Here is a 12,994-nt window from a genome sequence, read left to right as displayed (position 1 = left end):
AGTAACAAAGCAAGGGTTAACAGCCAAACAAAACTCATTATTTATGGCCCTGATTCTGTAGTTTACAGAAACACCCCATATGTGGTCGTAAACTACTGTACGGGCACACGGCAGGGCGCAGAAGGAAAGGAATGCCATACGGTTTTTGGAAGGCAGATTTTGCTGGACTGGTTTTTTGACACCATGTCCCATTTGGAGCCCCCCTGATGCCCCCCTAGAGTAGAAACTCCATAAAAGTGACCCCATCTAAGAAACTACACCCCTCAAGGTATTCAAAACTGATTTTACAAACTTTGTTAACCCTTTAGGTGTTGCACAAGATTCAATGGAAAATAGAGATACAATTTCAAAATTTCACTTTTTTGGCAGATTTTCCATTTTAATATTTTTTTTCCTGTAACAAAGCAAGGGTTAACAGCCAAACAAAACTCATTATTTATGGCCCTGATTCTGTAGTTTACAGAAACACCCCATATGTGGTCCTAAACTACTGTACGGGCACACGGCAGGGTGCAGAAGAAAAGGAATGCCATACGGTTTTTGGAAGGCAGATTTTGCTGGACTGGTTTTTTGACACCATGTCCCATTTGAAGCCCCCCTGATGCACCCCTAGAGTAGAAACTCCAAAAAAAGTGACCCCATTTTAGAAAGTACGGAATAGGGTGGCAGTATTGTTGGTACTAGTTTAGGGTACATATGATTTTTGGTTGCTCTATATTACACTTTTTGTGCGGCAAGGTAACAAGAAATAGCTTTTTTGGCATGTTTTTTTTTTTTTGTTATTTACAACATTCATCTGACAGGTTAGATCACGTGGTAATTTTATAGAGCAGGTTGTCACGGACGCGGCGATACCTAATATGTATACAATTTTTTTTATTTATGTAAGTTTTATACAATAACTTCATTTTGAAAACCAAAAAATTGTTTAGTGTCTCCATAGTCTAAGAGCCATAGTTTTTTCAGTTTTTGGGTGATTATCTTGAGTAGGGTCTAATTTTTTGCGGGGTGAGATGACAGTTTGATTGGCACTATTTTGGGGTGCATATGACTTTTTGATCGCTTGCTATTACACTTTTTGTGACGTAAGATGGCAAAAAATTGCTTTTTTTACACAGTTTTTTTTTTTTTTTTTTTACGGTGGTCACCTGAGGGGTTAGGTCATGTGATATTTATATAGAGCCGGTCGATACGGACGCGGCGATACCTAATATGTATACTTTATTTTTATTTATGTACATTTTACACAATGATTTTATTTTTGAAACCAAAAAAAATCATGTTTTAGTGTTTCCATAGTCTAAGAGCCATAGTTTTTTCAGTTTTTGGGCGATTATCTTGAGTAGGGTCTCATTTTTTGCGGGATGAGATGACGGTTTGATTGGTACTATTTTGGCGTACATGCGACTTTTTTGATCACTTTTATTACCTTTTTTGGGAAGTAAGGTGGGCAAAATTTCAATTTTCTCATAGTTTTTATTTTTTTATTTTTATGGCGTTCACTGTGCGGGGAAAGTAACATGACCATTTTATAGATCAGGTCGTTACGGACGCGGCGATACCTAATATGTGTAGTGTATTTTATTTTTTTAATTTTTATTCAGTGATAAATGTTTTTTTTTTTTTATCTTAACTTTTTTCACTTTTTATTTGATTTTTTTGACCCAGACCCACTTGGTTCTTGAAGATCCAGTGGGTCTGATGTCTGTAAAATACAGAACAGAACCTATATTGGTTTCTGCACTGTATTTTACTTACACTGAACAGGTCTATGCTTTCAGCACAGATCTGTTCAGCACCATGGACAGCAGGACGCCTGATCAGGCGTCCTGTTGCCATGGGAACCTTCCCCGTCTGCTCAGTTATGGTCAGAACTTCGCAGACGGGGAAGGGTAAGGACGGGGTTCTGGGGGGGCTGTCTGGGGGCTCTCTCCTTCTCCCATCGGGGGGCTGCAAAGGCACAGCAGCCCCCCGATCGGAGAGGGAGGGAGCTCCCTCTTACTGTTAACCTTTTCCATACAGCGGTCCGTACGGACCGCTGTATGGAAAGGGTTAAACGGCTGACATCGCATCAACGATGTCAGCCGTTTATACCAGGGTGCCAGCAATGTGCTGGCACCCTGGTATACCCACTGTACACCAACGATTATGCAATGGGAGGCGGGCGGGGGATCGCGATCCCGCCTGCCGCACCGCCCGCCTCCCGCAACGCCCCCATTGCATGCGACACCCCCCCTGCACCACCCGCCGCCATCAAATCGTGCAGGGGTGCAGGGGGGGGTTAACAATATTGATTTCGGGCACTCTGAAGTTTCTGATCCCCGCGGTCAGGGACCGCGGGGATCAGAAACGGCAAAAAGCGCAGCAAACCGCAGGTCTGAATTGACCTGCGGTTTTCTGCGATCGCCGATACGGGGGGGTCAAATGACCCCCCCCTGCGTTGTTACGGGATGCCGGCTGAATGATTTCAGCCGAAATCCCGTTCCGATTAACCCCAGCGGCGCCGGAATTAAGATTTTAAGTTAGGACGTACCGGTACGCCCTTGGTCCTTAAGTACTCGGGAAATAGGGCGTACCGGTACGCCCTATGTCCTTAAGGGGTTAATCACATAAAGTGACAAGTGTGTCGGGAAGGTGAAAAATTAGATCTGGAAGGTATTAAAGGGGGTATTCCCATCTAAACATTTGGGGCATATCTCTAGGATATGCCAGAAATGTCAGATCGGTGCAGGTCCCTCCTCTGAGATCTGCTTATTTCAAGAACGGGGCCCTTAAAGAAGGAGAACACACTTGGCTATTGGAGGTCTCATAGCAGGAAATGGAGAGCAAGCCATGAAAGAATGACCACCTTCATTCCCCACTATGGGACTGCTGGAAATTATTGAATCTGGCTCTGCTATTTCTGATACTCCTGCAGCAGTAAACAGAGGGTGGCCACGAATGTGGCTGCTGTCCCTTCATTTCGTAGGCCCTGTTCTCTAGATAGGTGGGACCCACACCTTTCTGACATTTGTGACATCCTAACGATATGCCACACATTTTTAGATGGGTGGAAAAACCCTTTAACAAATGAATATACGTACCTCGCTCCCAGAGCCACTCCTGGTCTCCATTGACTGCTTCCCCCCCCCCCCCCTTTTCCCCTCTGACACCGGTGTGGTGGTGTGGTGCCCGGAGTGGGGTAAGTATATTACCTGTGAGGGGCCCAGCACGTGGGGGGGGGGGGGGGGGGGAGCTGTTTGAGAACGTGGATAACCCCTTTAATTACTTCCAGGGTAACCATAGTTAGTTGAAAATATTGTAACTTCAGACCAGAACTCCATAGAAAGGTATACAATACACATATAATGTATACTAATTACATATAAATGTCCTGGAAACTGTAAATCACTTTCTGTTCAGAGAATAGGAGCTTCTGCAGGGTCCAGTACAGTACACAGCAAACGAGTAAAATTAAAATGGAGTCACCCTCACCTGGTGTCCAGATACACAGCTCACCCTAGCATGGGTAAAGGGCAGTACCGATAGAGGTGTACCGGGGTACCAGAGTACCGTACTGTAATGTAGAGACGCTACTAGACAGGTGTATTATGAGCCTTTCTAATGTCTGCCTAAACGCTGTCTAAAGTGGTGCACCTAAGACAGGGCTGGCTTGGCTCTCCAGTTGTTGCAAAACTACAACTCCCAGCATGCCTAGACTGCTTACAGCTATCGGCCTACAGCAGGGCATGGTGGGCATTGTTTTACAACAGCTGGAGAGCTGCAGGTTGGCTAGGGTTTTATACACTTTTTATAAACCTAGGGTTTATACATCCCCCTCCCCTCCAGCCACACAGTATACAGCCCCCCCCCCCCACAGTATACAGTCCCACACACAATATACAGCAGTTTACAGTATATTGACATTTCTGATGTAATCTTCACACAAAAAAGCTCCACAGTTAACTTCTGCAACACTCCTGCTAGGGCCTGTGATGACCTCATAGCCATGTGACCAGTAATTGCTAGGTTACTGGTCACATGGTGATGATGTCATCTAAGGTCCTAGATCACAACGTTAAAGTACACAGACAGCTTGACACCCGGGGCAGTAGCTAGCAGGGCTCAAGAGGCAGCTGCCTTGGGCCCCCCAGGAGCAACTGGGCCCGGGGCAGCTGCCCCTTGGTAAAGACGGCCATGAACCTAATACTGATGACCTCTTCTGAGGATAGGTAATCAGTATCAAAATCTTTGAAAACCCTTTAAAGGGAGTCTGTCACCAAAATTTGACAATATGAACTGCTTACGTGGCGCTCTAGCACAACTACACAAGATTCCAATGGTACCTTTTGTTGTATTCTTCTGACTTTCACTAGCTGAAAAAACATAGTTTTATCTATATGCAACTGAGGGCTCGCAAGTGCCCAGGGATGGGGTTCTTGTTGTAGGTGCCCAGGCTGCTCTGCCGCCTTTTCATATTACCCCGCCCTATAGGGCCGTTTCATCATCCCAAGTACCGGCCGAGATCCAGGGCGTGCGCAGTTCAGTGCCGGCCTGGGCATACGCACTACGATGCCCATTGTAGGGAGCGGCATCTCTTTGTTGTGCGCATGCGCCGGCGGACAGCACTAAATCAGCGGCAAGAGGGCTGGCCAAAAAAGCAAGCAGGGGGACTGGAGGCAAGCCGAGCGAGGGAAAGGCAAGTATATCCACGTTGCAGCGCGCATCCCCGAGCCAGTGGTGAACTGTGCATGCACCACATCTCGGCCAGTACTTGGGATGATGAAACTGCCTTATAGGGCGGGACCAGCAAGAGGCTGGGGTGGGGTAATATGAAAAGAAGGCAGAGCAGCCTGGGCGCCTACAACAAGAACCCCGCCCCAGGGCACTTGCGAGCCCTCATTTGCATATAGCTAAAACTACAGTTGCAAGAAAAAGTATGTGAACCCTTTGGAATTATCTGGATTTCTGCACAAATTGGTCATAAAATGTTATCTGATCTTCATTCACAACAATAGACGATCACAGTCTGCTTAAACTAATAACACACAGAATTAAATGTTTTTATTGCACACACCATGTAAATATTCACAGTGCAGGTAGAAAAAGTATGTGAACCCCTAAACTAATGACATCTCGAAGAGCTAATTGGAGTGAGGTATCAGCCAACTGGAGTCCAATCAATGAGATGAGATTGGAGGTGTTGGTTACAGCTGCCCTGCCCTATAAAAAACACACACCAGTTCTGGGTTTGCTTTTCACAAGAAGCATTGCCTGATGTGAATGATGCCTGGCACAAAAGAGCTCTCAGAATACCTACGATTAAGAATTGTTGACTTAAAGCTAGAAAGGGTTATAAAAGTATCTCCAAAAGCTTTGCTGTTCATTAGTCCACGGTAAGAGAAATGGTCTATAAATAAAGCTCAGCACTGCTGCTACTCTCCCTAGGAGTGGCCGTCCTGTAAATATGACCGCAAGAGCACAGCGCATACTGTTCAATGAGGTGAAGAAGACTCCTAGAGTGTCAGCTAAAGACTTACAAAAGTCTCTGGCATATGCTAACATCCCTGTTAGCGAATATACGATATGTAAAACACTAAACAAGAATGGATTTCATGGGAGGATACCACAGAGGAAGCCAGTGCTGTCCAAAAAAAAACATTGCTGCTTGTTTACAGTTTGCACAAGAGCACCTGGATGTTCCACAGCAGTACTGGCAAAATATTCTGTGGACAGATGAAACCAAAGTTGAGTTGTTTGGAAGAAACACACAACACTATGTGTGGAGAAAAAGAGGCACGGCACACCAACATCAAAACCTCATCCCAACTGGGAAGTATGTTGGGGGCATCATGGTTTGGGGCTGCTTTGCTGTGTCAGGGCCTGGACGGATTGCTATTATCGAAGGAAAAATGAATTCCCAAGTTTATCAAGACATTTTGCAGGAGAATTTAAGGCCATCTGTCCACCAGCTGAAGCTCAACAGAAGATGGGTGTTGCCACAGGACAACGACCCAAAGCAAAAGTAAATCAACAGAATGGCTTAAACAGAAGAAAATACGCCTTCTGGAGTGGCCCAGTCACAGTCCTGACCTCAACCCGATTGAGATGCTGTGACATGACCTCAAGAAAGCGATTCACACCAGACATCCCAAGAATATTGCTGAACTGAAACAGTCCTGTAAAGAGGAATGGTCAAGAATTACTCCTGACCGCTGTGCACGTCTGATCTGCAACTACAGGAAATGTGTAGTTGAAGTTATTGCTGCCAAAAGAGGTTCAACCAGTTATTTAATCCAAGGATTCACATACGTTTTCCACCTGCACTGTGAATGTTTACATGGTGTGTTCAATAAAACATGGTAAAATTTAATTCTTTGTGTATTAGTTTAAGCAGACTGTGATTGTCTATTGTTGTGATTGATCACATTTTATGACCAATTTGTGCAGAAATCCATATCATTCCAAAGGGTTCACATACATTTTCTTGCTACTGTGTGTTTTTTCAGCTGGTGAAAGCTAGAAGAATACAACAAAGGTACCATTGGAATCTTGTGTAGTTGTGCTAGAGCCACGTAAGCAGTTCATATTGTCAAATTTTGGTGACTGACTCCCTTTAAAATTACGTCTCAAAGTAAGCCAAGCTAGAGTTAGATAAGTGTCTATCCCTTCACCAATTTTATCATCCAGTCTGAGCTACTGTGATAAATCTACATCTAGACAGCCTGTCTGTTCACACAATTTATAGGATTAGTAAATTGGGGTAATTTTATGTTAAAGGGTTTCTGTCACCCCACTAGTCGTGTGTTTTTTTTTTTTTTTTTTTTTTTTTTTTTTTTTTGGGTACTTATAATCCCTATACTGCGATATATCAATACATGATGTTATTAATCATTTTGGTTCAGTAGATAATGCAAAAAACTGACTTTCATCATATGCAAATTACCTGTCTACCAGCAAGTAGGGCGGCTACTTGCTGGTAGCAGCCGCATCCTCCTCTCATAAAGACGCCTCCTCCTCATGTTGATTGATAGGGCCAGCGAACGCGCTCGTTCTCTGCTGGCCCTGTCTGTATGAAAACTCTGGCGCCTGCGCCGTACCTGTCTTCAGTCGGCGCAGGCGCACTGAGGGGAGGAGGCTCGCTCGGCCGCTCCATCCTCAATGCGCCTGCGCCGATGACGTCACATCTACACCCGGCGCACTGGGGAAGGAGCGGCCGAGCGAGCGTCCTCCCCTCAGTGCGCCTGCGCCGACTGAAGACGGGTATGGCGCAGGTGCCAGATTTTTAATGAGCGCGTTCGCTGGCCCTGTCAATCAACATGAGGAGGGGGCGTCTTTATAAGAGGAGGATGCGGCTGCTACCAGCAAGTAGCCGCCCTACTTGCTGGTAGACAGGTAATTTGCATATGATGAAAGTCAGTTTTTTGCATTATCTACTGAACCAAAATGATTGATAACATTTATGTATTGATATATCGCAGTATATTGATTATAAGTGCCCCAAAAAAAAGACTTTAGTGGGGTGACAGAAGCCATTTTAAATGCGGTTTCAATTTACAATGGTCTAGGGCCTTTGTGTATTAAAAATACTGTATCCTGGGGCCATTGTAACTCGTAGGCTCACTGTACACTGACATGCACAGCTTTTTCCTTTTAGTGTACCACAATACTCATTGCAGTCTTACTGCCCTAAGCTGTAGCTTTATAGTAGATCAGATGCATATATTTTTTTTCAATATATCCCTTGAGCTAAAGTATTCTGTGTTTTTCAAATTAAAATGTACCCACATTGGGAACCTGACGTGTGTTTTGTCACTGAAAACTAATGTTTTACATAATTTAAGAGGGTTATCCCACAAACTTAAATATTAGTTATTTGGAGTAATGCACACCATCTCTGTATCAATGTAAAAACACTGCTCTCCAGTGTGGTTTTTACCTTTTTATATTCTCATTCTTGGGCCTCATGCACACGGCCGTGCTGTTTTTTGCGGTCCGCAATTTGCGTAACGGGCGCCGGCAATATAAATGCCTATTCTTGTCTTCAAAGCACGGACAAGAATAGGACATGATAGATATAGATATAGAGATATTATATATATATATATATATATATATATATATATATATATATATATATATATATATATATATATATATATATATATATATATCTCTCTATCTCATCTATATATCTATCTATATATCTATCTATCCATAACAAAGGTCAGGCAGCACTCAATATGCAGCTGAAGCTGTAGCGGTGCCCGCAGTGATCCCTCGTTCCAGGACCAATAATATAACACAGAAAAATCCGCGGCACTCCTTAAAGTAGAAAAATGTGCAATTTATTCACACATGTCAGCAAACATGTGCTGACATGTGTGAATAAATTGCACATTTTTCTACTTTAAGGAGTGCCGCGGATTTTTCTGTGTCATATATATATCTATATATCTATATATCTATCTATCTATCTATCTCTAATCCTTTTCTTAAGCGGGGCCACGGATGCGGACAGCACATGGCGTGCTGTCCGCATCTTTTGCGGACCCAAACAACGGTCGTGTGCATGAGGCCTTACTAACATTTTCTGGAGGACTTGTCTCTTGCCTTTTTGTGGGTGGGCAGCAGCTCCTTACATGAGACAATCCGTCATCTTGCTGCAGTCAGCTCTTTTTAAACCCCTTCCTCCCCATAAAAAATAGTCCCTCACACACCGCCCTGGTGATTTCATTAATAAATAGCACCTGTTCTATGTCATTCCCTCCTTCAACTTCTGTCACCAGTCTAGAGAGCGATACTGTATAGATACAGTATATATTTCTATGAATTTAGAAGTAGGAATGGATGGTGTCTAGGCTGCGTCACTTCACTGAGATCACTACGTCTGCACTGAGGGAAGGAGCAGGGAAGCTACTGAGCAGGTCAGTCCACCTCTGAATGCAGGAGAAGGATGGACACTGGGGGCACTGTATTTATATGGCCTCTTTATTGTATAGTAATTTTCGTGGGATAAACCTCTTGTTTTACTATTTGCAGCAGGGTAATTTCAACAGTTCTGTTGGTTCAGATGGGTACATGCTGGCATCGCTAACGTGTGGTATGTCACCTGTCACCACTATAACCGAAGGCCTGCAGCAGGTGAGTTACCATGTCACTTCATTTATTTGTGAGACCTAGATGACCTATATAATAAAGGCCGCCAAGTATTAAAGTAGCATGCAGTACAGTCAAAATTTGTATATTTTGTTTTTGTTTCCCCCCCCCCCCCCCCCTGAAAAGGTAAGAGTAAAAATCTTTTTTTTTTTTTTTTTTTTTTTTTAAAGAGAAGCTTTGACTTCTTATTTATAGATCTGTAAAAATCCTATTTGGATTTTTGTATCTTTTTTATTTTTTATTGCTACAGTGCATCTGTCTTTACAGTCTTTTGTATAATATACACTTTTTTTATTTTTTTATTTAGAAACTTGATGGTGCATATATTTTAGGCTTTCAGGACACATTTTAAGGGCCATAACTTTTTATTTTTTGATTATCCTTAAAGGGAATCTGTCACCATCGACCTCCCTATCCAACTGTTTTCATAGCTGTGGCTCACCTGATTAAAACTGTTTTTCTTTTGTCGATCCGAGGCTCTGTTCCAGAGTTATGACACTTTTTTTTCTTAATATGCAAATTAGGCTTTTGGTGCAATAATGTGTTCACTATTATTTTTGTTGCACCCAAGATCCACTCCTTTCTATGGCCATCCCCTCCCTCACTGCTTTGATTAACAGGGCCAGGCGTTGGCAAAGCAGCCACGAAAGGGCTGGCCAGAGAGAGTAGAGTTTGGGTGTAAAGAGCAATAGTGACGCCCTCATTGCATATTAAGGAAGAGTATCCTAACTTAGGAAAGAAGCCTTGGATCAATCCAAGATGTTAAAGCCATATGTATTACAAGTGGATTTGACTAAATTTCACCCATCGCATTCAAAGGAAATAAATAAGCAGTGAAAAATCAGAAAATTGACATTCTGCATATTTCAAAATTGACACCATGTGTCAATTTGTGTGTAATATTTCTGTAGTGGATCAGTGAGATTTGTTAACATCTTGGCAACATCTGCCATACTTATACAGCGGAGGTCGGAGCTTTAAACATGATGCCCACTCATAAACTGATCCCCTTAGCTGGCAGTTGACTGATGTGTAATACTGCAGACACATGCCAGGAGACAGACATTTAACCCCTCAGATGCCACCAGCAGTAGTGACGATGGTATCTGTGGTTAGGGGGAGGGGGCTCTCTGTTTCTTCCAATCGGATCCCCTATGGCAAAATTGTGGGCTTTCGATCAGATGCTGTGGCAGCCTGGAGCCCTGTGAGGACTCCCATGCCCGCCATAGTAAACTGCCTGTTAAAGGGGTTGTGCCTTATTTTAACATTATCCCCCATCAACAGGATAGGGGATAACTGATCTGTGAGGGTCCAAACGCCTGGTACCCCCACCAAACCAGACAGTGGAGATACTGTTCCCCTGTCCCGATGGAGCGTTAGGTTGAGCATGCACTCAATGCCGCTCCATTCATTCTCTATTTGACTGCTAGAAATAACAGACTGTACTCTATCTCCGGGAGTCAGAGAGAAAATGAATGGAGCGGCAGAGTTCATGCTCAACCTTCTGCTCAGGAAAGGGAACTAGAGATCCCAACAGTCAGTTATCCCCTATCCTGTGGATAGAGGATACCTTGAAAATTTGGCACAACCTCTATATGCCCTGCGTGAAGCGATTAGAAATACAATACACTGCAATGGGAAACTATTGGGAGTCTATGGTATAACCGATCTAATGATCACGTGTATAAGTTACCTTGGGGGACTGAAAGTGAAAAATAAATAATGAAAAACACATATTACAAATTCAAATCATAATCTTGACTTTTTTACATATAAAAATAAACAAAACCCCTAATAATTGGTATTGCTCCATCAGAAAATGTCCATACTATTTTTAAAATGGTCAAAACACAGTTTTTTCTTTTTGTTCACCTTGCTCCCTCCACAACATTTTATAAAAAGTGAGTCATATGTACCCCCAGATGGTACCCATAAAAACATGTTCTGTATTAATAAAATAAAAAGCCCTGGCATAGCTCTGTGGATGGAAATTAAAGGTTTTTATTTTTTAAGTAGTAAAATATGAAAATAAGGTATAGTCATACTGACATATAGAATACGTTTCTTATTAAAGGGAACCCAGGTTCCCTTTAACAGATTTGCCCCGATCAGCTTGCTAATTGACTTGCGTTCTCATTCTAGGTTGTCACAATGGGACTTTTTCGAACAATTGCATTGTTTTACCTTGGAAGTTTTGACAGCATTGTCCGTCGCTGCATGATACAAAGGGAGCACTGTGAGAAAGAAGCGAAAACGGACTGAATTTTAACTGCCAAGAACTTAATTCATATGCTTGCTGCTAGAGAGCACACGACCCTCCCGCTCACGTCGTCTACTTTACCCAACATGGCACTTATATGTGTAAAGATCATGAAAGTGCATTTTTGATAACTGTTTGCTGGCAACCAGCATGATACTATGCAAACTGTCTTGAAAGGCCTATACTTTTATTTTTTTCCAAGTGACTTTTGTTTCAGAAGAAAAACAAGTGACCTGGATGTTGTGCATACTGCGCTACTTCACTCACCATGTTTGCCCCAACTGCCTACCCTTCTGTTCTTTTGGAGTCGCTATTTTGTATGTCCAATAAGTTGTCCTGACCTGATCCAGGACCCAAGTTTGTGTCTTGTAGACCAGTGACAGAGTTTAGTCAAGTTGCTGGTGTGCAGAGTAAGAAAGTTATGGTCTGTCCACCCTCTCGTGCCTGAAAAAGATGGCTCTGGAAACCAGTTTTCCAGAGCCCAGTGTCTGTGCTGTGACGGTCTGTTGTTTGTCAAGGGTATGGTCTTCTTCACCTGGTAACTTGGGAGGTAGTCTAACTCTGGAAAAAAAAAAAACAATGGCAACTATATCACGTGCATGCGTAAAAAGATGATGCTACAGATGCTTGTTTTGTATGATTTCAGAAGAACTTGCGGTATGTATTTCAATCTGCTGTAAGTTTGAGTATTTTAGAAATAACTTTCCCTATACCAGACGTTGACACGCTGTTTTCTGTGCAATAGTATTTAGCTCTTAGTTTGCTTTCTACCTCTGTGCACCCTCAGAATACCAAAGATACAATGAAAGAAGCACGAAGGGTAGGACTATGGAGAAGCCGGGCATCCTTTGCCAAATGGGTGCTCACCTTGGTAAGTTGTGCAAGAGGCACAACAATCTAGAAGGCCTTCAGAAGTGTCCACTACGGGCTCCTGCACGTGCAGGCTCCATTCCCAGAGTTGAGGCCGATCATGAAAGTGCGGTGGCGCTGCTCATTTTAGTCGCACAAAAGTTGTATTAATTTGGTTTATTGAAATAAGAACAGCACGTTTCGGGGCCAAATGGGCCCCTTTTGGCAGGTTCAATTCAATTGAATTGAACCTGACGAAGGGGCCAGTCTGGCCCTGAAATGCTTTGTTCTCATTTCGGTAAATCTGATTAACTTTTTGTGCCACTGAGATGAGCAGCGCCGCTGCACTTCCATCATCCTGCTACAGATTACCAAAGAGGTACCCCAGGACTGTCTGTTTTCTTGATTGTCTGTTAAACCAAGAAGTCGGAAGAGACTGGTAGTAGAGCTGACTTTCCTTTTTTGAAGTACATATTGGATACTATAGCACCACAAATGAATAGAGTTTGGTGATTTCTTTTACTTACAACTTATCTATAGGGTAATACAACTGTGCAGATGCCTTTTTAATATATATTATAATTTTTACTTTACAAGTTTTTCTTTTTAATTTGCCACCTCTGTACAGTGCTATCTCTGGAGAAATCCATACTTGCCTCCCACTGCCTTCCAGCTCTGTGTCTCCCAGGCTGTGTTCACCGGACTTTCAGTCTGTCGACTTTCACACAGACTGGGTCACACGTGCCA

The 12,994-nt window shown here is 43.1% G+C and overlaps 1 protein-coding gene across 1 annotated transcript in view; it reads left to right on the top strand.

Moving 5' to 3' along the window:
- KDSR (3-ketodihydrosphingosine reductase) overlaps positions 1–12,010 on the top strand; it is a 53,944-nt gene extending 41,934 nt beyond the window's left edge. The window contains exons 9-10 of the mRNA XM_044294415.1: positions 9,022–9,123; positions 11,281–12,010. Coding sequence (XP_044150350.1) covers positions 9,022–9,123; positions 11,281–11,400 — 222 coding nt within the window. The 3' untranslated portion in view covers positions 11,401–12,010. The remainder of the gene's footprint in view (positions 1–9,021; positions 9,124–11,280) is intronic.
- The last annotated feature ends 984 nt before the right edge of the window (positions 12,011–12,994 follow it).

Source organism: Bufo gargarizans, chromosome 5, assembly GCF_014858855.1.
Source record: "Bufo gargarizans isolate SCDJY-AF-19 chromosome 5, ASM1485885v1, whole genome shotgun sequence".
Classification (NCBI taxonomy): Eukaryota; Metazoa; Chordata; class Amphibia; order Anura; family Bufonidae; genus Bufo; species Bufo gargarizans.
This window is presented reverse-complemented; position numbering and strand designations above follow the sequence as displayed.